The sequence below is a fragment of the Desmodus rotundus genome, chromosome 5 (genome assembly GCF_022682495.2).
Source record: "Desmodus rotundus isolate HL8 chromosome 5, HLdesRot8A.1, whole genome shotgun sequence".
In the NCBI taxonomy this organism is placed as follows: domain Eukaryota; kingdom Metazoa; phylum Chordata; class Mammalia; order Chiroptera; family Phyllostomidae; genus Desmodus; species Desmodus rotundus.
The window spans coordinates 47,334,565-47,362,266 of record NC_071391.1 but is presented as its reverse complement, the minus strand read 5'-3'; the positions used below and the strand labels follow the sequence as shown (position 1 = coordinate 47,362,266).

General features: G+C 37.7%; 1 protein-coding gene across 2 annotated transcripts in view; it reads left to right on the top strand.

The window, feature by feature from the left end:
• Window positions 1-27,702, top strand: part of RAB6A (RAB6A, member RAS oncogene family) — a 63,274-nt gene that overhangs the window by 16,902 nt on the left and 18,670 nt on the right. The window contains exons 2-5 of one of the 2 annotated variants that reach the window (XM_045181909.3): window positions 7,191-7,249; window positions 21,982-22,035; window positions 23,619-23,724; window positions 25,712-25,823. In XM_045181909.3, the coding sequence (XP_045037844.1) occupies window positions 7,191-7,249; window positions 21,982-22,035; window positions 23,619-23,724; window positions 25,712-25,823 (331 nt within the window). Of the gene's footprint in view, window positions 1-7,190; window positions 7,250-21,981; window positions 22,036-23,618; window positions 23,725-23,780; window positions 23,887-25,711; window positions 25,824-27,702 lie in introns of both variants that reach the window. The other variant, XM_024572612.4, reaches the window with a different exon arrangement.

Below are 27,702 nucleotides of genomic sequence, written 5' to 3'. Positions count from 1 at the left end.
TGAACAAATAATGAAGGAGAACTTCCCCAGTCTGGCAAAGGAAATAGACTTCCAGGAAGTCCAGGAAGCTCAGAGAGTCCCAAAGAAGTCGGACTGAAGGAGGAACACACCAAGGCACATCATAATTCCATTAGCCAAGATTACACAGAAGGAGAGAATCTTAGAAGCAGCAAGAGAAAAGGACACAGTTACCTACAAAGGGGTTCCCATAAGACTGTCAGCTGATTTCTCAGAAGAAACCGTGCAGGAAAGAAGGGGCTGGCAAGAAGTATTCCAAGTCATGAAAGGCAAGGACCTACATCCAAGATTGCTCTATCCAGCAAAGCTATCATTTAGAATGGAAGGACAGATAAAGTGCTTCTCAGATAAGGTCAAGTTAAAGGAGTTCATCATCACCAAGCCCTTATTATATGAAATGTTAAAGGGATTTATCTAAGAAAAAGAAGGTAAAAAATATGAACATTAAGAATGACAGCAAACTCACAGTTATTAAAACCACACCTAAAACCAAAACAAAAGCAAACTAAGCAAACAACTAGAACAGGAACAGAACCACAGAAATGGAGCTCACATGGAGGGTTATCAACAGGGGAGTGGGAGGAGGAGAAGGGGGGAAGGTACAGAGAATAATTAGCATAAATGATAGGTGGAAAATAGACAGGGGGAGGGTAAGAATAGTGTAGGAAACGTAGAAGCCAAAGAACTTATAAGTATGACCCACGGACATGAACTATAGGGGGGGAATGTGGGAGGGAGGGGGAAAAATGGGACAACCGTAATAGCATAATCAATAAATATATTTAAAAAAACACTTAAAAATAAAAAAAAACATAAATAAAAGAAAAAAATAGGTATTGCTGTTATTTCCACTTTACCATGAGGACATTAAGGTGTAGAGAGTTTAACCTGTCCCAGTTGGGTATGCTTAGTAAGTGGTCAGGCTGGGATTTCAGCTCAAGTCTCTGGTTCTAGAGCTCCAGTGCTAAAACACTAAACTACACTACCTTTTCTTGATAAATTTTGTGTAGGTGGAATATGTGCAGAAAGTACAGACACTTAGGTGTTCCTCAAACAGTAAGAATGATAAAACCAATCACCTATGGACAGTTGAGGTATATCAACTAAAACTGTGAGATGAGTTTAAATGTTATGTATTTTGCAGTTCTGGACTTTTGTAATTTATATGACAGAATTCTCAATACACGTAACTTAAAATTAACAGAATAAGATGAGAAACAGTTTTTAATAAACGTCAGTGACTTTGATAACATTTATTAATGATTGTGGTACTGACTCTGATACTGAGTTACCAGAATTATTTCAAAATGCTGTATATACACAAGGAAAATCAGGTTTATTTTATCATGGAATTAAAATGTGATATTCAAGTGAGAATTGTTCAGTCTCATCTAGAAGGCAAAGGTACAACTGAGAAAAGTCTTTAGATTTGTAACGATATCTTACAGGAAAGGTAACAGTTACTTTGCAGTTCTAAGATCTGAACAAGAATACAAAGGCTTATACTGAAATGTGAAACATAGTGAATTTAAGTCATATATGGAAGATTTTCATGACCAAAAAGGTGGTAGAAATACTAAAATAAGTTATGAAATCACTTGGAGAATATTTCCTTTTTCAAATACAGAACTGATTTCTTGGAAGATTTTGGAGTGCTCAGATAGAACCAGGAGTATACCTACAGTACTCAACAGATTCTATTTTGGGTTCTATAGAGTCATATTTATTGATAATTACGTATTCTTGTTTGCTAGTTTTAGTTGGCCATACCTGCCTCAATATAAGCTTCTTTTATCAGAACTTCTTGATGGATTTTATTTATTCTGTGTTATATAAATAAATTTACTATATAGCATAGGTAGACATAAGCTGTATGAGGCTGCTGCTGGTATAACACAACATTACTGTTCTACAGCAAACATTTTAAAAAATAAGTATAAAAAGTACAACTGTAAGGTAACAATAAAATTATAGTATAATAAATATATAAACCAGTAACCTGGTTGTTTATCATCATTAGCAGGTATTATGTGCCGTACATAATTGTATGTGCTACACTTTTCAGTGGGTTTGTTTACACCAGCATCATCACAAACACATGAGTAATGTGTTGTGCTACTACCTTAAGGAGTCTCTAATGTTATAAAGTGATAGGAATTTTTTAGCTACACTACAGTAATGGCCGTCTGACCAAAATATGGTTACATAACATATGACTGTGTTTGGATTTAAAATAAATCTACTGTCTTCTTCTTAATGCTTTTTTGTGTCATGGATATTTCTTTCTCTTTTTATGTTATTCGAATTTTTAATGTTTTGAAAATTATTCCATAATTATTAATTGGGAAGTTATACGTTTTTTCCTTTTATTTAGTGATTACCTTAGAAGTTATGGCATGTCGCTATGACATATAAAAGTCTGCCATTGCCCTGACTGGTGTGGCTTAGTTGGTTGGGCATTGTCCTACAAAGCAATAGGTCACAGGCTAAATTCCTACTCAAGGCACATGCCTAGATTGCAGGTTTGGTCTCTGGTCAGGGTACGTATGAGAGGCAACCAATTGATGTTTCTCTCTCCTTCTTTCTCCTTCCCTTCTCCTCTCTCAACAACAACAAAAAAAAATTTAAGGTTAAAAAAAAAGTCTAATATTAATTGATTTCTTTACCCTTCTGGGCAATGAAAGGATCTTAGAACTCTACTTCTATTTACCATTCCTCCTTCTGATTTTACATGCTATGTGTATTTTAATTGTGTGTGTGTATAAAACCCTATAAGATGTTACTGTTTTGGACAATGATTATTTCAATTCTTTTATGAGGAAAACTTTTTTTAAAGGTTTTATTCATTTTTAGAGAGATAGGAAAGGAGAGAGAAAGAGAGGGAGAGAAACATAGATGTGTGGGAGAAACATTGGTCAGTTGCCTCTCCCATGCCCCCAACTGGGGGGGACCTGGCATATCCAGACTTGTACCCTGACCAGGAATTGAACCTGTGACCTTTCTGTTTGACAGCTGGTGCTTCATTCACTAAGCCACACCAGCCAGGGCAGGAAAACTTTTTACTGAAGTAGAGCTTGTTAGAAAAGCATACAAGTCATAAGTGTACAACTTGAATGAGAAAATTTTAGTTATATTTCTATCCTTATGAAAGTTATTACTATAAATTAGCAAATTTGGCTTTCTGGTTTTAAAACCTCAATTTCCTGAGCCACCTTATATGTATGTTCCTATGAATTGTATCTACCTTCATTTTTCCAAGAACGCAAGGCTGTTGTAGGCTGTTTTCTTCTAGACTCTGGGCTACCCTAGTAATGAAAGCTGTCTATTTGGTGAAGTTTCTTTTCATTGATTAATTTATTCAGTGCCAGGCAGGGACCAAAACTGCTAGTATAGCCATGAACAAGATAGATGAGGTTCTTGTTCTGTATCTTACCCCTTGTAAGTTGTGGGGGTAAACTAGTAAAAAAGTGCACAAACAAGATAATTTGAGATAAGTGTTATATTGCCAATTTTTCTTACATTTCCCCATAAGAAAAAGTGGATTGTGCTTTTCCTTATATTAAATTTCTACACTTAGATGTAAAGTTTTTGAGTATAATGATGGTAAAGTAAGTCTCATGCTAGTACTTATTTTGAACTTGCCACTGGACTGTTCTTTGAGGGTACAGATTATTTACAACTCATCTGTTTATCCTTGAGATACATTCATAGATGGATGTTGACTTTGTTGTAGGAATAACATAAAAACCCTACTGCCATCTAGAATACTGGTAGAAATATAATCTTAGGTTGACAGTAATTTTGAAAGGTAATTTACTTTTTCTTTCCTTCAGGGAGAGCCGTATCTGATACTGAATTTATGAGTTCATAATATAACCAGGAAAGAAAAATTCCACAAAATTAGGTTACATGAGCAAAATCTCAGAGGCTTCAAAGTACATGTTATGCTTGAATAACTAATAGCCTTCTGTCACTGTCAGATGAAGTTTATGTTTGGCATGGATAGGAGATGAGACTAAAAGGCTAGGCTTAAGTTTGATTGTAAAGATCCTTGAATGCCTGCTAAGGATTTTTAATTTTATCTTATGGATACTAGGGAGCCTTGGAATGTTTTATAAATTAAGGAGAAGGGTACACCTCTGGCAGTATAGAAGCTGGAAACTTTACACAGTTCTTTCTTCTCATGTTTACTCTTGCATATGTATGTGTTTCTCTCTTTCAGTGTATTGTAAACTCTGGTGGTCACGGCCTCCCTTGTCATAGTTGTTTTTCATAATCATCCCCCAAACCTCCGTGATCCTTAGCATTTAGTATTGTTTGTTTGTTTGTTTTTGTTTTTTTAGGGATTTCATTTCTTTTCAGAGAGAGGGGAATGGAGGGAGAAAGGGAAAGAAACATCAGCGTGCCACAGAAACATTGATGGGTTGCCTCTTGCATGCCCATCATGCAAGGAGATTCAGCCTGCAACCCAGGCATGTGCCCTGACCAGGAATAGAACCCATGACCTTTCTGTTTGCGGGATGTTGCCCAACCCACTGATCCACACTGGTTAGGGCTCTTCACACTTAGTTTTGGAATGAAGTGAGAAATAGTAGCCATCCAAGCATTAAAATATTTGTTTACTTGTTACTTATCTTTGTTAAGAGTAACCAGTGAGTCTTTACCTTTATGTGAGTATCTTTTCTGTTTTTATCACACATGTAGATATATACCTTTTGTTTTTACCTTGGATGTCTCCATTTCATCATCCTAGAAGCATATAGTACTTCAGGTCTAATGTCTTTAACATAAATATTATTGTAAAGGAATAAAGTACCTTTATTAAAAACAACTTTAGAGCCACAGATGTGAAATTACTTATTTTAACAAATATTCTATGTAACCAAGCTCATTCTCCCCATTTTTTTAATATGACAGTACAAGTGTACTCATAGGTTTTCTTTTTAAACTTTAGGAGAAACAAAATCTTTATTCAATTTAGGTCTTCAGAGAAAGTCTACTAGATTTATTGAATTTTAGTGTTTGACCAGGTTAGCTACATTGAAGTAGCATTAGCTTGGTTTAATTGATTCTGTTTCACTATGGAATTGCATCACCTAGCTGAGACATCTTGGACATGACATTGCAAGGATATGATATTGCTATGAGTTTTGCTTACAGCTGAGCTTTTCTGCTGTAGTACTTAGGTACCCTTTTCAGCTGTCTTCATTACTGTGATGAAGTAGTAACCACAGGTTAGGTTTTGTTTTGTTTTTTTCCTTAGCTCTGTTACTAAAATCATAACATCTGATTTGAGCTACTATTATCATCATAGCATATTAATCTTATATACTGGCTTATTTTGTGGGAAAATATAAATATGTAGTTGGTCTGTTTTAGTATTATCTGCCCAGTATAACTGACCAAGAATTATGAAGCAATTGAGACTTTTTTGTATACAAACACTAGGCTTAATATTCTTTGAATAATTATGTGAGAAATTACTACTTATATAAATATCTCCTAAATTAGTCTTCTAGAGGCACAATAATTAGTCTCTCTAACCTTTAATAATCAGCCCTTACTTTTAGCTTTCCTTTTAGTTATCTTTCATGTTCTAATATTAGATTTTTTCAAAAAATCTTCCATGTCCCTGGCTGGTGTGGCTCAGTGGATTGAGCAATGGACTGCAAAGCAAAGGATCAGCAGTTCGATTCCTAGTTGGGGCACATGCCTGGGTTGCAGGCCAGGTCCCCCGTAGGGGGCACCTGAGAGACAACCACATATTGATGTTTCTCTCCCTTTCTCTTTCCCTCCCTTCCCCTCTCTAAAAATAAATAAATGAAATCTTTTTTTAAAAATCCATAATTTTTTGGTAGTGAGAGTTTTTTTAAGGTGATAAAATGTACATAACAGAATTGACCATTTTAACTACTTCTAAGTGTACAATTCAGTGGCATTAAGTACATGCATGTTGGACAACCATCACCACCATAAATTTTTAGTAACAGCTAGATATTGAGATAAAACCACATATAATACAATTCACCCATTTAAAGTATACAAGCCAGTTTTTAGTATAGTTACAGAGTTGTGCAACCATCACTAGACAGTTTTTGGATATTTTTGTCACCTCCAGGAGAATCCCTACCTCGCTTAACCATCAAAACCCAATTCCTCTGTCCTCTCCATCCTTAAGCAACCACTAACCTACTCTCTGTCTCTATATATTTGCCTAAACACTCCATATAAATGGAATTATATGTGGTCTTTTGCTCCTGGCCTCTTTTACTTAGTGTAGTTTTTTAAAGACATCCTTATTGTGGCATATATCAATGCTTCATTCCTTTTTATGGCTAATTAATATTGTATTGTATGGATATAACACATTTTGTTTATTCATTCCTTAGTTGAAAATCTGATCCTGAGATGAGTTGTTTTTTTGTTTTTTTTAAGATTTTTATTTTCTTTTTAGAGAGAGGAGAAGGGAGAGAGAAAGAGAAACATCCATGTGTGAGAGAAACATTGATTGATTGCCTCTTGCATGTCCCTAAGTGGGGACCTGGCCTGCAATCCAGGCCTATACCCTAATTGGGAATCAAACCAGTGACCTTTCAGTTTGCAGGCTGGCACTCAAGCCATTGAGCCACATCAGCCAAGGCCTGAAATCAGCTTTAAAACAGTTTTCCATGTCACTTCCTCACTCATAAGCAGTCTGGTTCTTGGAGCCCTCATAGCTCTCCTAAGGACTCTAGTTTTTATATTCCCAGGGATTATGCTTTGATTCATTGAATTAAGTAGAGCCAAACCTCAGTTTCCCCAGATGACTGCCCAGGAATTTAACTATAATTTCTTCACGGTCTAATTCTTCTTTTTGTTAGGACCCAAGTAAATATCTGCTTTGTCTTTTTGTAAATTAGAGGTATCAACATAATTGATTGTTTTCCTCCATCTTTTCCCTCATTTTCCTCAACTACTAACTAAAATATTCTTTACTTGCTTTGAATTTGAGAAATTGTTATCTATTTAATTAAAGAAAGACATTTCAACAAACTTGGGGCTCTGTTTTTTCATTACGGTTAGTAGAACCTTTACTGATATTTCCCATTGAATTTAATTGCAGTTTTTTGTGAAAGAATGCTTTGAGAATGTAATGTGTTAACTAAGGGAATTTCTCTTTCTTTTTATTTCAGTTGGGAAGACATCCTTGATTACCAGATTCATGTATGACAGTTTTGACAACACCTATCAGGTATTTTGTTTTTACCAACTTACTAGTTGTATCTATTTTGTGTTATAAGTGATATTCAAGGTCTTTTTTAAAAATTCACTTATTTATATGCAGTCATAGATATAAAAGCGCTTTCTGTAATTTGTAAAAAGCTATATAATTACAAAGTATATCTGATTTTGCTCATAGTCCTCAACTTCATTTGATTCCGTATCTTTTCCAAAGTCTATTGCAAGATTATTGTTGATACGATCTGGGCTAGAAGTAGGAATGATTTTAAATAGTCTCTTACAGAGATTTTGTACAAGTCTAGCATTCTATGACATTCTGATCTATACTTGAAGTCAAGAATAAGGAGATTAGAGGGAACCAAGATGGCGGCGTAGGTAGACACACTGCGCCTCCTCGCACAACCAGAACTGACAGAGAATCGAACAGCAAGGGGGACTGACACCAAGGAAACAGAAAATAATCATTCATCCAGACTGATAAACCTGACGAACGGCGGGCAACGAAGCAGACCGCTGCGCAACCCAGGGCTCCAGCTCGGGGAAATAAAGCCTCAAACCTCTGATTGAAAGCGCCCCTGGGGGTTGGGGCGGCAGGAGAGACTCCCAGCCTCACAGGAGAGGTTGTTGGAGAGACCCACAGGGGCCTAGAGTGTGCGCAGGCCCGCTTACTCGGGAACCAGCACCAGAGTGGCCCAGTTTGATTGTGGGTAGCGGAGTGGAAGATTGAAATCCGGACCAGAGTGAGGCGGACGCCATTGCTCCCACTCGGCCCCTCCCCCACGTACAGCGTCACAGCGCAGCGACCAGCGTTACCCCGCCCCGGTGAACACCTAAGGCTCCGCCCCTTAAAGTAACAGACGCACCAAGACAAAAAAAAAAAAATGGCCCAAATGACAGAACACTTCAAACCTCCAGAAAAAATACAACTAAGCGAAGAAGAGATAGCCAATCTATCGGATGCACAGTTCAAAGCACTGGTTATCAATATGCTCACAGACTTGGTTGAATCTGTTCGAAAAACAGATGAAAAAATGAAGCCTATGCTAAGAGAAACAAAGGAAAATGTACAGGGAACCAATAGTGATGAGAAGGAAACTGGGACTCAAATCAATGGTATGGACCAGAAGGAAGAAACAAACATCCAACCAGAAAAGAATGAAGAAACAAGAACTTGGAAAAATGAGGAGAGGCTTAGGAACCTCCAGGACACCTTGAAACATTCCAACATCCGAATTATAGGGGTGCCAGAAGGAGAAGAGGAAGAACAAAAAATTGAAAACTTATTTGAACAAATAATGAACTTCCCTGATCTGGCAAAGGAAATAGACTTCCAGGAAGTCCAGGAAGCTCAGAGAGTCCCAAAGAAGCTGGACCCAAGGAGGAACACAACAAGGCACATCATAATTACATTACCCAAGATTAAACGCAAGGACCTACATCCAAGATTAATATATCCAGCAAAGCTATCATTTAGAATGGAAGGGAAGATAAAGTGCTTCTCAGATAAGGTCAAGTTAAAGAAGCTCATCATCACCAAGCCCTTATTATATGAAATGTTAAAGGGAGTTACCTAAGAAAAAGAAGATCAAAAATAGGAACAGTAAAAATGACAGCAAACTCACAGTTATTAACGACCACACATAAAACAAAAACGAGAGCAAACTAGGCAAACAACTAGAACATGAGGGTTGTCAATAAGGGAGTGGGAGGGGGAGAGGGGGGTAAAGATACAGAGAATAAGTAGCATAGATGATAAGTGGAAAATAGACAGGGGGAGGGTAAAAATAGTGTAGGAAATGTAGAAGCCAAAGAACTTATAAGTATGACCCATGGACATGAACTATGGGGGGGGAATGGGGGAGGGAGGGGGGGCAGGATGGAGTGGAGTGGGGGGGGAAATGGGACAACTGTAATAGCATCATCAATAAATATATTAAAAAAAAAAAAAAGAATAAGGAGATTAGGGAAATTCACAAATATGTGGAAATTAAACAATGCATTCCTAAATAACCAGTGGGTCAAAGACAAAATCACAAGGGAAATAGAAAATACTTTGAGACAAATGAAAAAGAAAACACAATATACAAAAACTTATGGGATTCAGCTGAAGCAGTGCTATAAGGAAAAGAAATACATGAAATCAATAGTTTACCCATCTACTTTAATGTATATACTATATATATTGCCTATATACCATTAATGAGCAAGTGGAATTTGAGATTGCAACATAATACCATTTACATTAGCATCCCCCCAAAATGAAATTCTTAGGTATAAATGTAACAAAATATATATAAGATTTACATGAGAAAAACTAAAAACTCTGATGAAAGATATCAAAGAAGAATTAAATGCAGAATTAGTCTATGTGCATGGACAGAAGACTCAATATTGTCAGTATGTCCATTGCTCCCAATTTATCTATGGATTCAATTCAGCCCCAATTGAAATCCCAGCAAGTAATTTTGTGGATATTGACACACTTATTCTAAAGTTTATATGGAAAGGCAGAAAACCCAGAATAGCTAAGACAATGTTGAAGGAGAAGAACAGAGTCAAAGGGTTGATGCTCCTTGACTTCAGGACTTACTGTAAAGCTATAGTAATCAAGGCATTGTTGTTATTGGCAAAAGAATAAACAAAAAGATCAATGGAACAGGGTTTGAAAAAACCTCATTTCCCAAACGTGTGTTTCTCCTTTACTGTCATACTATGACCACACTTACAGCACTTCTGATACCAGGTGTGTGGTTTTTCCCACACAAGCAATTATGTGATACCAGCTGGGTATCCTGCAATTTAACTCAATTTCTCATACTGTCTACAAACATGGTGATAGTGTCAGATCCCACAGATTAAGGCTCAGTCCCAAGAGACTGCCCCCACTTCATTTTTATTTTATTTTTAAAAGATTTTATTTATTTATTTTTAGAGAGAGGGGAAGGGAGGAGAAGAGAGGGTGAGAAACATCGATGTGTGAGAAAAACATTGATTGGCTGCCTCTTGCATGCCCCAAACCAGGGACCCAGTGGGCAACCCAGACATGTGCCCTGACTTGAAATGGAACCTGTGACCTTTTGGTCTGCAGGATGGTGTCCAGCCCACTGAGCCACACCAGTCAGGGCCTGCCCCCCTACTTCAGATGTTAGTCATAAGTAGTTGGTCCCCAGGTTATCTACAACTTCTGTCCTACATGCTACAAATCTGAGGTTCCCATGACCTTCTCCCCCTTCAGTTCTGTGATTTGCTAGAATAGCTCACAGAACCGAAGGAAACACTTAACTTATGTTTACTGGTTTATTAAAGGATATAAAGGCTACAGATGAACAGCCTGATGAAGAGATACATATAGTGAGGTCTGGGAGTGCCCCAAATGAAAGAGCGTCTGTCCCTGTGGTGTTGGGGATGCATTACCCTCCTGGTTTACTGATGTGTCCACCAAGCTTGAAGTTCTCCAAAACCTGCACTTTGGGGATTTTTTTTGAAGGTTTCATCATGTAGACATCAATCATTAGCTCCATTTCCAGTCCTTTTCTTCTCTTTGGAGAGTGGAGGATGAGGCTGAAAATTCCAAACTTCTAATCATGTCTTGGTCTTTGTGGTGACTAGCTCCTTCCCCTTTCTCTCCAATCCAGGAGCCACCCAGAGTTACCTCATTAGAACAAAAGATGTTCTTATTAAGAATTTACAAGGGTTTTAGGGGCCCTGTGTTAGGGACTGGCATCAAAGATCAAATATAGAATAAGAGATGCTCCTAGTGCTTTTACCACTTAGGAATTTATAAAGATTTTAGGAGCCCTGTGTCAGGAACTAGGGCCAGAGACCAATATATGTCATTCTTAGTATTTCACAAGCAGAGAGTTCAGAAATGGACTCACGTGAAAAGGCAGTGATACAGTGGAGCCAAGATAGGCTCTTCAGCAAATGGTGCTGGGACAACTAGGCATCTACATGCAAAGAAATGAATCTCAATGCAGAGGTTACACCCTTCACAAAGGTTAACTCAAAATGGATCACAGACCTACATGTAAACACAAAACTGTAAAACCCTGGAATATAACATTGGAGAAAACCTAGATAACTGTGGATATGGCAATGGTTTTTTTAGGTACAACACCAAAGGTACAATCTGTAAAAGAAATAATTGACAAAGCTGGACTTTATTAAAATTAAAAACTTCTCTTGTGTAAAAGACATTGTCGAGAGAATGAGAAGACAAACCACAGACTGGGATAAAATATTTGAAAAAGACACATAAGGCTAAAGTACCTAGGAATAAACCTAACCAAGGAGGTAAAAGACCTGTACTTGGAAAACTACACAACATTGAAGAAAGAAATTAAGGAAGACACAAACAAATGGAAGCATGTACCATGCTCATGGATTAGAATAATTAACATCATCAAAATGGCCATACTACCCAAAGCAATTTATAGATTCAATGCAATCCCTATTAGAGTACCCATGACATATTTCACAGATATAGAACGAACATTTCAGAAATTTGTATGGAACCATAAACGACCCTGTATAGCTGCAGCAATTTTGAGAAAGAAGAACAAAGCAGGAGGGATCACAATACCTGATATCAAACTGTATTACAAGGCCACTGTAATCAAAACAGCCTGGTACTGGCATAAAAACAGGCACATAGACCAGTGGAACAGAACAGAGAGCCCAGAAATAAACTCAAGTCTTTACGGTCAATTAATATTTGACAAAGGAGGCAGGAACATAAAATGGAGCAAAAACAGCCTCTTCAACAGATGGTGTTGGGAGATCTGGACAGCTACGTGCAAAAAAATGAAACTCGATCACCAACTTACACCATACACAAAAATAAACTCAGGATGGATAAAAGACTTAAATATAAGTTGTAACACCATAAAAGTCCTCGAGGAAAACATTGGCAGGAAAATCTCAGACATTCCACGCAGCAACATCCTCACAGACACATCCCCTAAAGCAAGGGACATAAAGGAAAGAATAAACAAATGGGACCTCATCAAAATAAAAAGCTTCTGCAAGGCTAAAGAAAATAGTACCAAATTACAAAGAGAACCAACAGTATGGGAAAACATATTTGCCAATGATACCTCAGACAAGGGCCTGATCTCCAAAATATATAAAGAACTCACACGACTCCACTCCAGGAAGACAAACAACCCAATTAAAAAATGGGCAAAGGACTTGAACAGACACTTCTCCAAGGAAGACATACAGAGGGCCCAGAGACATATGAAAAGATGCTCAGCCTCACTAGCCATCAGAGAGATGCAAATTAAAACCACAATGAGGTACCATGTCACACCAGTCAGAGTGGCCAGCATAAACAAATCCACAAACAAATGTTGGAGAGGATGTGGAGAAAAGGGAACCCTAGTGCACTGTTGGTGGGAATGCAGACTGGTGAGGCCACTGTGGAAAACAGTATGGAATTTCCTCAGAAAACTAAAAATGGAAGTGCCCTTTGACCCAGCAATTCCACTGCTGGGATTATACCCTAAGAACCCTGAAACACCAATCCAAAAGAACCTGTGCACCCCAATGTTCATAGCAGCACAATTTACAATAGCCAAGTACTGGAAGCAACCTAAGTGCCCATCAGCAAACGAGTGGATCCAAAAACTATGGTATATTTACACAATGGAATTCTTCGCAGCAGAGAGAGAGAAGGAGCTTACACCCTTTGCAACAGTATGGATGAAACTGGAGAGCATTATGCTAAGTGAAATAAGCCAGGCGGTGAGGGACAAATACCGTATGATCTCACCTTTAACTGGAACATAATCAACAAAAGAAAAAAGCAAACAAAATACAACCAGAGACACTGAGGTTGGGAACAGTCTAGCAGTGGCCAGGGGGGAGTGGGGTGGGGACAGTGGGAAGAGGGGATTGCAGGAACTATTATGAAGGACACATGGACAAAATCGGGGGGGGGGGGATGGTGGGGGTGGAGGAGGGAGGTGGGTTCAGCTGGGGTGGGGGGGAGGGAAGGGGAGAAAAGGCATACAACTGTAATTGAATAACAATAAAAATTGAAGAAAAAAAAAAGACACATAAGGCAAAGGACTGTTATCCAAAAATATACAAAGAACTCTTAAAATCAGATAGTAGTAAAGAATTCTTTACATTTTGATAAATTTTGACAGTGTATACCTATGAAACTACCACCATCATCAAGATTAAGAATATTTCCATTATCCCAAATGGAATTTGTTTTTAATTAATAAGCCTTCTATTAAAAACCATAAAGAACATAGAAATGAGATAATAAATCTGACATTTAAGGGAAGTCACTTCTTAAAAAGCGAATGAATATGTACTGTATGTATTTTATTATCATTCTTTTGAGTATTTCAGAAATGGCTTAGTCACCTCTGAAGACAGGAAAAGTGCAAGTTTAGAAATGAAAATCAGTAAGAGTGCTTCAGTTTCTTCTGGACCCCTTTAGATAGATACCCCCAATTTTCTGGGTCTCTGCAGCTACAATTTATAGCCTTCTCCAGCTGACTTCTCTTTTATGTGGGTGGTATTTTGATTCTGAGCAATACTTCTGACCTCAGCATAGAAGCTACAAATACCAATCTTAGGGACTGAAAAAGTATTGATGCCATTGAGCCATACGTGGAAAATTCCTGAGAATATAAGTGCAGATCTTTGGAAGTAGAGTCTAATGCTATAGGCCAAAAAGTACGAATTTTGTTTAGAGTCTTAGGCTGAAGAATTATGAGCTAAAGTGTATATTTAGAGTTCTCTGGGTGTTTCGAAAGTATTTCCTTATACCCAAGTTTTCTGTGAAATTAAGGAGGTCTTTCAGTTGTACTTGAAAGTGCCATTGCTATTTTTTCATGCGCTAAAACTATTGCTGCTGTTAAGTTGTACATATGTAAGGACAGTGATCTTGATGGGGTGAGGTTATGTAAAACTTTGCAGATAAGGAAAGATTTTGATTCTTTATTAAAAAGTTGCTAATGAAGCCAAAATACTATTGTACTGAGGAGACACTAATTAACAATGTAAGCTACAAGTTTTTTGTAAGAATTACAGTCCTAGATACTATGTTAGCTTTAACAGGAAAAATTGGATCATAAAGCTACATCCTTACTTAGGGAAATACATGTATGCTTGATAGTATATCAGGTATTATCTTAAATATGAAAATTGACCATATGTGATTAGCTGCCAACTTACTTATCAGGTGAAGAGTTCTTCGGCAAATCATTTCAAGATTCCCTAACCCTATGCTTACCACACACACAACAAAAGAACTTTTTTTTCAAGATTTTATTTATTTTTAGAGACGGGAAGGGAAGGAGAAAGAGAGGAAGAGAAATTTGCTTCTCATACACACCCTGGCTGGGGACCAAACCCGCAACCCAGGCATGTGCCCTGACCAAGGACCAGGGCAGATTGTTTTTCTGATCCAGTTTTCGATTTCTTATTTTTAAATTTTTTTTAATTTTTAATATTTTTTCTCATGCCTTGGCTGGTATGGCTCAGTGGATTGAGTGTCAGCCTGGGAACAAAAGGGTCGCTGGTTCAACTCCCAGGTAAGGCACATGCCTGGGTTGTGGGACAGGTACCAGGTAGGCAGCACGTGAGAGACAACTGCACATTGATGTTTCTCTCCCTCTTTCTTCTTCCCTTCCCCTCTACCTAAAAATAAATAAATAAAATCTTTTTAAAAAATACTTTTTTGTTGTTTTAGCTCCTCCCAGATATATTGTCATTTATTGGGGGGGGAGGGTTTATTGTGGTAAGATCTTAACATGAGATCTACCTTCTTATCAGATTTTTAAGTGTAAACCATACAGCATTGTTATTTAAATGCACAGTATTATGCAGTAGATCTCTAGAAAACTCTTTTATCTTGCATAACTAAAATTTTGTGCCTGTATAATGGCTCATTTTTAAAGCCCACAGACTACCTAGTCTGTCCTCAGTTATGTGGCACAAGGATATCTAGAGGAAAAGTGTGTGTATTTTTCACATGTATAAATACATTTCTTAATGGAATGGTTACCCTTCTGAAATGGAATCTGTATTACCAGCTCTTCCTAGAGTTCTTTGCCTTTATTTAATTTTAGACTTTTCTTTAACTTTTCCACTCATTTCTTCCTTTATTCTAATTTTTGCCTTTTTTGACTTCTATTATTTCTCTATTTTCTATCGCTAGGGAAAGCAGCAGCCAGGCAACAGAATTTTACATATGTTGGGACCACAAAAGGAAGCTGATTACCATTGCTTGGTACAGAGGGAAACTGGCTTTCCCTATCTAATCACTTTTTTGTTGGGAAAATCATGTCCCTTTTGGAAAATTGTAATGTTTATGGGTCTTTGGCTCTCGGTGGTATGAGAATAGGTGACAAACCATTATTTAGGAAGTACGGCAGAATAGTAGTTTATAGAGGCATTGTTTTATATATTAAAACTCTTTTTGAGGCACATAAGCACCATTCTGAGTGGAAAGCATCCAAATAAAAGAATCTAAAGTTATCATTAACTTGACACTGATATGTTTGGATAAGCCATTGTTTAATCTTGAATTTTGAGCTCCCGTGGTAAAAGTACTCAGTTTAATTTGCTTTTTACAAAGTAGACCCCCCCTCCGGAAACCAATGAATTAATTACCACTTAAATAATTTGAAGGTACCTGGGAGAATTCTTTAACCATTGATTTTTTCCTACTATTACTGTCTTTCTCATTTCCACAAAGGAGATGAGCGTGAGGCACCACTAATGTCTCATCTGTCTTTTATCAAAGTAAAGGTGGGAATTAGGTCCATGTCAGTAGCATTCAAGATGCTGGAATAGGTGGTAACGTTTATTTTCCCTGGAATTTTTTCTGTGCTTTCTGCTGTTGGCTGATTGACTTCTTTGACATAATAGCTCTGCTTTGTATAACATTAACTGAAAAGAAAAGCAGCAACAAGTTTGTTTTTCAGATTAATTTTGATCTTTATGAGTTCAATGGTGTAAATGATGTTCCCAAACAAGGATGATGTAGTGGAAGGAGGGACGATTGTACATTTTATCATAAAGTCTGGCTTTGTACTAAGTTTTTTTACTAATTTAAAAAACATGTGTCAACTGGCCAAGATGGAGGCGTAGGTAGACAAACTGTGCCTCCTCACACAACCAAAAGAAGGACAACAACAATTTAAAAACAAAAAACAGCCAGAACTGACAGAAAATTGAACTGTATGGAAGTCTGACAACCAAGGAGATAAAGAAGAAACATTCATCCAGACCAGTAGGAGGGACAGAGACAGGCGGCCGGGCGGAGAGGACTCCCGACAGGCTGAGGCTGGGGGACCCAGCCAGGCGGTGGCTGCTGCAGCGGGCGGTCCCTCATTCACAGATAAACTGGGAGGAACAACTGGGGAGTGAGACAGACGGAGTAACCCAGGGTTCCAGCGGGGAAATAAAGCCTCAAACCACTGATTGAAAACACCTGTGGGGGTTGAGGTGGCAGTGGGAGAAACTCCCAACCTCATAGGAGAGTTTGTTGGAGAGACCCCCAGGGTTCTAGAACACACACAAGCCCACCCACCCTGGACTCAGCACCAGAAGGGCCCAATTTGCTTGTGGTAGTGGGGAAAGGGACTGAAATCCAGCAGAGAGCAGAGCAAGTGTCACTGTTCCCTTTCCAACCCCTCCCCCACATACAGTGTCTCAGCGCGGTGATGTGGGTTACCCCGCCCTGGTGAACACCTAAGGCTCCACCCCTAACTACACAGCAGGCATGCCAAGACCAAAAAAGTGGCCCAAATGAAAGAACAGATCAAAGCTCCAGAAAAAAATACAACTAAGCGATGAAGAGATAGCCAGCCTATCAGATGCACAGTTCAAAACACTGGTAATCAGGATGCTCACAGAATTGGTTGAATTTGGTCACAAATTAGGTGAAAAAATGAAGGCTATGCTAAGAGAAACAAAGAAAAATGTACAGAGAACCAATAGTGATGCGAAGGAAACTGGGACTCAAATCAATGGTGTGGACCAGAAGGAAGAAAGAAACATCCAACCAGAAAAGAATGAAGAAACAAGAATTCAGAAAAATGAGGAGAGGCTTAGGAACCTCCAGGACATCTTTCAATGTTCCAACAACCAAATTATAGGGGTGCCAGAAGGAGAAGAGGAAGAGCAACAAGTTGAAAACTTAACTTGAACAAATAATGAAGGAGAACTTCCCCAATCTGACAAAGGAAATAGACTTCCAGGAAGTCCAGGAAGCTCAGAGAGTCCCAAAGAAGTCGGACTGAAGGAGGAACACACCAAGGCACATCATAATTACATTCCCCAAGATTAAAGAGAAGGAGAGAATCTTAGAAGCAGCAAGAGAAAAGGAGACAGTTACCTACAAAGGACTTCCCATAAGACTGTCAGCTGATTTCTCCAAAGAGACCTTACAGGGAAGAAGGGGCTGGAAAGAAGTATTCCAAGTCATGAAAGGCAAGGACCTACATCCAAGATTGCTGTATCCAGCAAAGCTATCATTTAGAATGGAAGGGCAGATAAAGTGCTTCTCAGATAAGGTAAAGCTAAAGCAGTTCATCATCACCAAGCCCTTACTATATGAAATGTTAAAGGGATTTATCTAAGAAAAAGAAGATAAAAAATACGAAAGTAAGATGACAGCAAACTCAGTTATTAACAACCACACCTAAAACAAAACCAAAAGCAAGCTAACCAAACAACTAGAACAGGAACAGAACCACAGAAATGGAGCTCACATGGAGGGTTATCAACAGGGGAGAGGGGGGAAAGGTATAGAGAATAAGTAGCATAAATGGTAGGTAGAAAATAGACAGGGGGAGAGTAAGGATAGTACAGGAAATGTAGAAGCCAAAGAATTTACATGTACAACCATGGACATGAGCTGAAGGGGGGAAATGCGGGTGGGAAGGGATGTGCAGGGTAGAGGGGAATAAAGGGGGGAAATGGGACAACTGTAATAGCATAATCAATAAAATATATTAAAATAAATAAATAAATCAGAACTAGCCGAGATAGTTACAGACACACAGCTTCTGGGTCCTGTAGATCGCCATCTTCATTTTAACATGCGGCATGTTCATGGCATGTCAGGTGGTTTTGGGTTGGTTGCGTTTGAGAGTGGCTGCTTCTCTGCGGCTGCAGGGAGGCACCTCAATTCTGCACTGAAATCTGAAATTCTGGGTCCAAGACATGAAAGTTCCAGGATTTCACAAAAGCGCACATGTTCACAAAATAATCAATAAAATGATTTTGTTGTAAAACAAATTTTTTTTAATTAAAAACATGTCGGCTGTGAAATCTGAAAATGACAATTTCTGTTTATAGCCATTAAGAATTATTTTTTGCTATTTTTAACAAGCACAGTAACATTAATAAGTTGCCTGAGGGTTTTTGGTTTTTTTTTTTTAGTGAAAGGTCATTTTTTAGTGAGGTAGTGGGACAGAGAGAAGGCTACTCCATAGGCAGAGCAGCTGAGAATTTTTTTTCCATGTAAAAGAATTCTAGGCATAGGGTAGTTCAAGGGTTGTGTGGCAGCTCCACGGGCAGCTGGGACCAAGAGTCCTTCTAACTTTATGTTTAAACAGATCTAATATATGACTTCCATATGGTTACTGAATGGTTCTCGGAGTTCTGATATCCATAATCCAGATGGGAAGAAGGGGAAATAAGACAAAACCAAGGGTGCACCTCCCAACTCAGACAGCCCCATTTATTTAAAACTCAAAGAAGGCTAGAAAATTTTTAATGGAATAAATATGGACTTAAAAAATATTTGTGTTATAAGTAAGAAGGAGGAGATGGATATATGTGCAGGCAATTATATGTGCTTCTACCACAGTGAGTGAGGTTCTGCTGATGACATTTCTTAAATGTAGCCATATATCATTGCTGTACATTCCTCAGATTTGTCAGGTAGATGCTCTTGCACAGTAATTCAAGTTTATCCCACCCTACATACATTCTCAGAGGGGAATGTCATAGAATGGAACTAGTACTTAGGTTATATGTACTTAAGCCCTAAATTGAGAAACATAATCAAAATATGAGGTCTGTTCAGAGGGTATCCAGCCATGTAATATGAAAAATAGACACTTATTGAAGATGATACAAGAAACACTGTACATAGGACAACGACGCTTCAGTCCCCTTCAAAGTAGGCTCCTTGGGACCTCACACAGTTCTCCTAGTTGCTATCACCTGCCCCATTGTATTTTCCTGAATCTTACTTAGGATCTGAAATCTCTTCCCTTTCGAAGGTGATTTTAGCTTTGAGGGAAAGCCAGAAGTTGCAGGGTACCAAGTCTGGGCTGTAGAGGGGTTGAGTTACCTGGGTGATTTGCTGTTTCACTAAAAAACTGCCCGAGATGTAGTGCATTAGCAGGTATGTCGTTGTGGTGAAGCAGCCAATCACCAGTTGTCATAGCTGCAGCCTTCTGAATCTTGCGAATAGTTTCCATGGAGGAATGTTCAAGCTTAATGCAAAATTTCATGCAGATTTATTGCTCTATTCACTCAATCATTTTGAATGCCACTGCCACACAGTACACATGCTCACTCAATGGCACCTACCCTCCCCACCTTCGACTGACTAGTACAGTGAAGTTGTCATTGTTCACTCATACGCATCCAGTGCATACTTCTTCGTTGCCAGGTTAGATGTTGCACAAATCATTCTTGTTATGTTAACAGTGGCTGGACCTCTTTCCAGAAAGAAACATAGTCACATAATTGGAGGTAAAGGAGGAAGCTACTTTCTTTGTTTTCACTTTTTTAATAAAAGTCTCTTTGTAACTGACATCTATAAAACACTGCTTAAAATATTAAGGATCTAAATGAATGAAGAGACATCCCAGGTAAATGGGTTAGAAGACAGTAGTGTTAACATGTCAGTAGTAATTGCCCAAAGCAATCTACAGATTCCGTGCAATTCCCATCAAAATTTTTGCCACCATTTTTGTATAAATGAAAGAGCCAATCCTAACTTGCAGAAGCCAAATAGCCTTGAAAAGGAAAACTAAAGTGGGAGAACTCATACTTCAAGATTTTAAAACTTAACAGAAAGCTACAGTAATCAAATGTGTGGCACAACGATAGACATATTGCCCAATGGAATAGAATTCAGAATCCATAAATAAATCCATGTATCTACTGACAATGGATTTTTAATAAAGGTGTACCAGGCCCAACCTACAGTGTGTGGAAATATTTGACAGTTTTATGTCTAATAAGTATTTGATATCCAGAATACTATAAATAAAGAACTCCTACAAGTCACAACAAAAATGACAAACTTAATTTAAATGTACAAAGGACTTGAATAGATGTTTTTCCAGAGAGGACATATGGAAAGCCAATAAGACATGGAAAGATGCTCACATCAGTAGTTATTAGAGAACTGCAAATCAAAACCACAGTAAGATTCCACTTCACACCTACTAAGACAGAATTTAAAACAGTGCAGCCACTGTAGAAAAGTCTGGCGTTTTCTCACAAAGTTAAATACAATTACCGTGTAGTCCAGCAATTCCACTCCTAGGTATAGACCAAGAATAATTGAAAACAGGAACTCACTGTAACCAAAAAGTAGAAGCAACCCAAGTGTATGTCAGTAGATGAATGGATAAATCAATCATTGTATATCCATAAATTATAATACATTATTGCTTAACGGGTACAGTGCGTCTGTTTTGGCATGATGGAAAGATTTGGAAATAGTGTTCACAGTTGTACATCATTGAGAATGTAATTCCATTGAATGGTGCACTTGAAAAGTGGTTAATATGTCAAATTTTATGAGACATATATTTTGCCACCATTTAAAAATAAAACCTAAATTAAAAATATATCACTGTGAATGTAGGTTCATCGGTTATAACAAAGGTACCACTCTGGTAGGGGAATGTTGATAATAGGAGATGCTGTGCATGTGTAGGGGTAAGGGACAGATGGGAAATCTCTGTATCTTCTTCTCAGTTTTTCTGTGAACCTAAAAATACTCTTTAAAAAATAGTCTTAAAGAATGGTTAAGACATATATCCAATAAGTGTATATTGGAAAGAACTTTACTCCCAACTCCACAGCAGAAACTCTTTGTGTCCTTAGGCAATAATTTAATTTCTCTGAACTCCAGGTATTGTTATCTATACAATGACAAAAATAGGACTGCTGTGGCTGGTGTGGCTCAGTGGATTGAGTACCAGCCTGTGAACCAAAGGGTTGCCTAATCAATTCCCAGTCAGGGCACATGCCTGGGTTGAAAGCCAGGTCCCTTGTTAGGGGCGCGTGAGAGGCAACCAAATGATGTATATCTCTTGCACATTGATGTCTCTCTCCCTCTATTTCCCTCCTTTCCCCTCTCTCTAAAAAATAAATAAATAAAATCTTTTTTAAAAAGGGAGGGAGGGAGAAAGGAGAGAAAGGAGGGAGGGAGGGAGGGAGGGAAGGAAGGAAGGCAGGAAGGAAGGAAAAACTAGGGCTGATAATAGCTACTTTGCAGAGATGAATGAGGATTAGGGATGATCATGTGAAGGGCCTAAAAGAATCTCCAATATCCCCAATACACAGCAAGTGCTGAATTGGTGGAAGCCATTATCACTGAAAATTTTGTTCATTTTTACTTGACTTTGATGTATTTATGTTTATTCATTATTTCTCTCATAACCATAAGTCCCATTTGAACCCTAAACTGCCAACCACCATTAAACTATTACTATTTAACTGTTTTGTTTTGGTTTACAGGCAACGATTGGTATTGACTTTTTATCAAAAACAATGTACTTGGAGGATCGAACAGTGAGTAATACTTTCTGTGTGTTATTTTCTGCAACATTCCAGGATAAAAAATTATGATCAGAGACATAATCCATTAGTGTCACCATAAGAAGTATATAGCAAACTTGCCAAAGTTAATTTGCTGGCCTTGAGAAAAACTTATTACAGAGTGAGTAGTCCTTAGCACTTTGACTTCTTAACCCCAAGTGAAATCCAGAAAGGAGAGAAAGCCAGTTTATTTATAAAGTCCTGAAGGCCCTAGGCCAGGGGTGTCAAACTCATTTTCACTGGGGCCACAGGAACCTCACAGTTGCCTTCAAAGGGCTGGATGTAATTTTAGGATTGTATAAATGTAACTACTCCTTAGCTAGGAGTCCCAGGCCAGATAAAACAAGGTGGAGGGCCATATTTGGCCTGCAGGCCTTTTGTTTGCCACCTGTGCCCTAGACTTTGTTAAATAAAATTTGTCATCTTGATTAGAAAAAGTAACAAATACAGCATTGAGATAATTAAAGCTGCTTAAGACCTTTTGAATGCCACTCTTGAGGTATTCAGAGAGATTTCATTTAAATTTGACACAATTTGCAAACTTCCAGGTTTTAGGTATCAGAATAGGATGTGTATACCAAAATGACTGTGATTAGAAAGAATGTGTCTTTATTTGTTGGATTTTTGTCTTCCATCTTTAGGAATGTTCCCTTTAAGTGCAATGCAAAGTCTGTTTTCTAGTCCACTATCCCTCAAAGAGATTTCTATCATCTAAACAGTGACTATCTTAAATGCAGTATTTTGAGACCTATACCCCAAAACATTTTATATCTAATGCTGTTTCTTATAAGTGTGTTTTCTTTTGGAGGTTCTCTTTTATGTTTTAATATATAGAATGCCATTTCTTAAAATTTGAAAGCTTAGAAATAGCTTTATGATGGTAAAAGAACGTAATGCTTATTTGTTTTCAGGCTTTTCTTTCTCAAATGTGAAAAAGTAAGAAAGTAAAATCTTAGGGTTGCAAGAAGATATATTCTTCCTTTTTGTTAGATTATTACATACAGTGTTCTGGGAAAAATTGTGTGGGAGAAATATAAGCACAGAAGTCAAAGACCCAATTTCAAAGGTTTCTGGACCCCGTAGAAAAGACACATTTTAGCTTCAGAGAGGGTTTCAGAGGAGCATTAATTCCTTTACTCTGATAGCCTGGGCTGCTCATTGACTTTTACCTTTCTTTTTCCTTTTATGCTTTATTTGAACATCAACAAAGTCTCCTTTTTTGCTATCCAGAAGGCATAGGATTCAGAGAGTGGTTATAGAGAGGAAAAATGGAAGCTGTATTTCTGATTCTGTGAAATCTTTCCCATTGCCATTTTTAAGTCATGTACCTTCAGAGCAAGCAAATTTTTATATTGCTCCCTTTTGAAAAAGTAAAGTTTTGTGTGTTCATTCCTCATATCCCTGCAGCATTTTGCATGAGTCTCCTTTTTACCTCCTTCCTATCTTCCCCTTTAAAAAACATTATTTCCTTTTTCTTTTCAGTATGAGTTTGTTTTTTTTGTTTTGGTTTTTTGTTTTTGTTTTTTTTTTTTTATTCATTTTTTCCCATCCCACAGATCAGGCTGCAGTTGTGGGATACTGCGGGTCAGGAACGTTTCCGCAGCCTCATTCCCAGTTACATCCGTGATTCTGCTGCAGCCGTAGTAGTTTACGATATCACAAGTAGGTATTTTGCAACGGGTTGACCTTCTTGCTTGTTTGACTGATTTTGTTGTTAGGTACGATTGCAATTATGGGACACAGCAGGTCAAGAGCGGTTCAGGAGCTTGATTCCTAGCTACATTCGTGACTCCACTGTGGCAGTTGTTGTTTATGATATCACAAGTGAGTGGGGGGAATTATGCATTTCTAATCTTCTTTTCAACCTTTAGCTTAGCTGCATGCATGTTCTTGTCTTGTGCTTGTTTTCCATACTGGCATGTAAAAATGAGTTTTATCATAGCAAATCTTATCACAGACTGTCTAGGTCAGAAATACTTGCTTTGGTGTTTGTACCAATGTATTTTATTTCTACTCTGCCAGATTTTTTGCCCTGGAAATTTTCCTTCAGGTTCAGTTATGAACCCTTTCCAGGGCTTTCTTAGGATCCTGTTACCCCTAAGCCACATCATAATTATGGTTGGAAGAACGTCTCCTTTTTAGTTTAACTTGATCTCAGATTTCTCTAAAATAAAATAATCTGCATTTAAGCCTCTTGCCAAGTTTTCCAAATACTCCAAGGCATCTGTTCAGGTTATTAAAAACTTCTGCTAGCCAACTTTTCTCTGCTTTCCTCTTCTAGCCATTCTCTCTGTAGAGGAAGGCAGAGAAAACATAGTATGCAGTCTTCTATTCATCATTTTCATTGGAAGCACATCTGGAATCTGTGACTGACTGACTGATTGACTTGCTTTGTTGCTAACAAATTACACTTTAATTTCTCTCCAGGAAAAAATTTTAAATGGGAGACTAAAGTAATGGTCTTCCTTTTTCTTTTCCCTAGAGACTGAATAATGCCTTTGGCATTCTAAGTGACTTTAAATTTTCCGTGGAGTGTTGACTGACAGGGACGTGCTCTCTGATTAAAACTGTCTGTATAAATTGGTTTATGATATATATTGGGCAATATTAAGTATCATTCCATCTAGTGACCCATCATTTATAGAAAGACCAGGATAGTACCACATCTTAGACTTTTTCAAAAGCATATCAACAAACTATTGGTTTGAGCAAGTAATACTGTTATTACACATTTCTGCATATCTGCTCAACCAGAAGTCATATCTACTTAACAGTAATTCAGTAATTGCAATAGCAGAAATACCAGTTACAAGTTTGCATTCAGCGACTTTTTTTTGGTTAGGTGCTATATGCCATCTTTTCTTGAAGCTTTACTTTGGGTTGCTATTTGTGTAAAAAAATGTATGTTCATTCTTGTGCATTGAGAAGTTTTGCAGCTTTAAAATGTTTGTGCTTACTTTAACCAAATCAAGTGAAACCTGGTGTATTTTTCTTCAAAAGTTGTATACATGTGGTTAAAATATTAGTAAACTGTTTTTTTAGCTGCTGTAATAATAGTAAAGTATTGTACATAGAATCCAGTGCTAGAAAAGATGGATTTTTTTAATAAGTGATTCTGGTACATTAAACTAATAAACTTCAAGTTAAAGTGATCACAAACTGAATAAGCAGTGCAAACAGAGTGGTACTGAAAGCTGTTCAAAGGCTTTCTAAATTTTCTGGATGTGTCGGGTCGTCTGGGCTGACATACTTTTGGAGATGCTTTCTTTGTCATGTTTGGTATTTGTAAGTAATCAAAAAAATATTGTGACAATGTAACACCATATTATCTGCCATAGCTGTCTTTACATTAAAACAAAATATTTTTCCAATTACATATAGCACGTTGCTCTCGTTTGGTTGTATCCAAGAATTTTAAACTACTATGAAATAAACCTTAAGGATTTTATTCTTGTGATTTGTCTAGACCACTGACAGTTATACTCAGATAAGATGGACTTATGTTACAGGCACATTAAAAGTGAGTCCTAATGTGCCAGCCCCCTTCCAACTTCCAGGGCTTTTTCTTTCCTTTTTCTTTTTTCTTTTGTTCATCTTGTGGGGATGCATTTGCAATAATACTGATCTCTCTGTTCACCTTCTCTACCAGATGTTAACTCATTCCAGCAAACTACAAAATGGATTGATGATGTTAGAACAGAAAGAGGAAGTGATGTCATTATCATGCTAGTAGGAAATAAAACAGATCTTGCTGATAAGAGGTATGGAGTGATTTTGTATGTGTATGTATGAAATGTTTGATTGTTAAGCAGCCTGTCCTTTTTAATGCTACTGAAGAATTGTTTTGAAAATAGACATGTTAAATCCTTAAGTATTTACCCCCCTTTTTTCTAGTATGGAAACCTGAAATATAAAACATTAACCTCTATCCTTAAATAAAAATGAGGGGGTTTTTTGTTTTGTTTTGTGTAAGCCCATTAATAAATAACTCTTGTGCAAAATTGTTTACACCAATGGTAAATTTTTGCATTTTTTAGGCTTCATAAGCATGAGCAGTGTTCTGTTAAAGAACAAAATGTTTTTGTTTTTTTTTTAAATCCTGTCTTTACGAATTATTTATAATGATTAAATATACTTTTGGTAGTCTTATAAATATTCAATTCAGTGGTGTGGTTTTTTCTTTTCTTCCTTTTTTCTTTTTTAAATTGTATGGTTGAGCCAGACTGTGTAGTTGAACTGAATAGCTTGATTGTGATACCTTAGTCAAATGAGGAAAGCCATATTCGAGTCACAGGAATCAAAATGTATTAACATTCACTGTAGAACCCATGGCATCAATATCTGCCTTCAGTATTCCTAACTGATCTACTGAACAGTCTTTCTGTTTCAAATAGTCTTCACCATTTTACTTAATAGTAGAAGCTTTTACTATTTCTTACTTGTTCATGAATTGGACATTGAAATTCAGGTAATAAACTCATGCTATTAAAATTTTGCCAAGAAATCCACTATGTTCAAAGGCTTGTGGAAATCTTAAGCCCATTTCTGTCCATGGTACCTCATTTAGAATTAGCAACAGTGACAAAAAGTCTTAATTATTTTTAAAGTAAATTCACTTTTCACAAAAATGGTGCCAAAAACGAAGAAGGAGGCCTCTGCCCTTCCCAAAGCTGAAGCCAAACCAAAGGCTTTGGAAAGCAAAGAAAGCAGTGCTGAAAGGCATCCACAGCCACACAGAAATGACCTGTACATTACCTACCTTATGAGGTCCCAAAACACCTCAACTCCAAAGGCAGCCTAAATACCCTCAGAAGAGTGCCTTCAGAAGAAACAAGTTTGGCTGCTATGCCATCATCATGTTCCCCCCGACTACCGAGTTAGCCGTGAAGAAGATAGAATACAACAGTACACTTGTGTTCATTGTGGATTCAAGGCCAACAAGCACCAGATCAAACAAGACTGTGAAGAAGTTCTGTGACATTGACATGGCCAATGTCAACAACCTGATCAGGCCTGATGGAGAGAAAAAGCCATATGTTTGAGTGTCTCCTGTGATGCTTTAGATGTTGCCAACAAAATTGGAATCACCTAAACTGAGTCTAGCTGGATAATTCTAAATATAAAAATTTTACAGTGTAGCTCTGGCTGGTGTGGCTGAGTGAATTGAGTGCCAGCCTGCGAACCAAAGGCTCGCTTGTTCGATTCCCAGTCAGGGCACGTGCCTGGGTTGCAGGCCAGGTCCCCAGTAGAGGGTGCTTGAGAGGCAACCACACACTGATGTTTCCTTCCCTCTCTCCCCACCTTCCCCTCTGTCTAAGAATAAAATTTTTAAAAAAAGAAAAAGGAAAGGTGAAAACACAACTGAAATGCAAAAAAAAAAAAAAAATTGTACAGAGTATGGAGAAGGTGCTGTGACTGATCAAATGTGTCAGGAGTGACTTACTAAGTTTCTTGGTACTATTGACATTTTGGCCAAATAATTCTTTGCTGTGGGGCTGTCTTCTGCATTGAAAGACGTTTAGCAGCACCTCTGGCCTCTACCCACTAGCAGCCAATAGCAGGAGATAGCCAACATACTCAAAATATCCAAATCAATAAAATTATTGGTGAAAATGAAACATGTCTTTTATGAAAAAAACT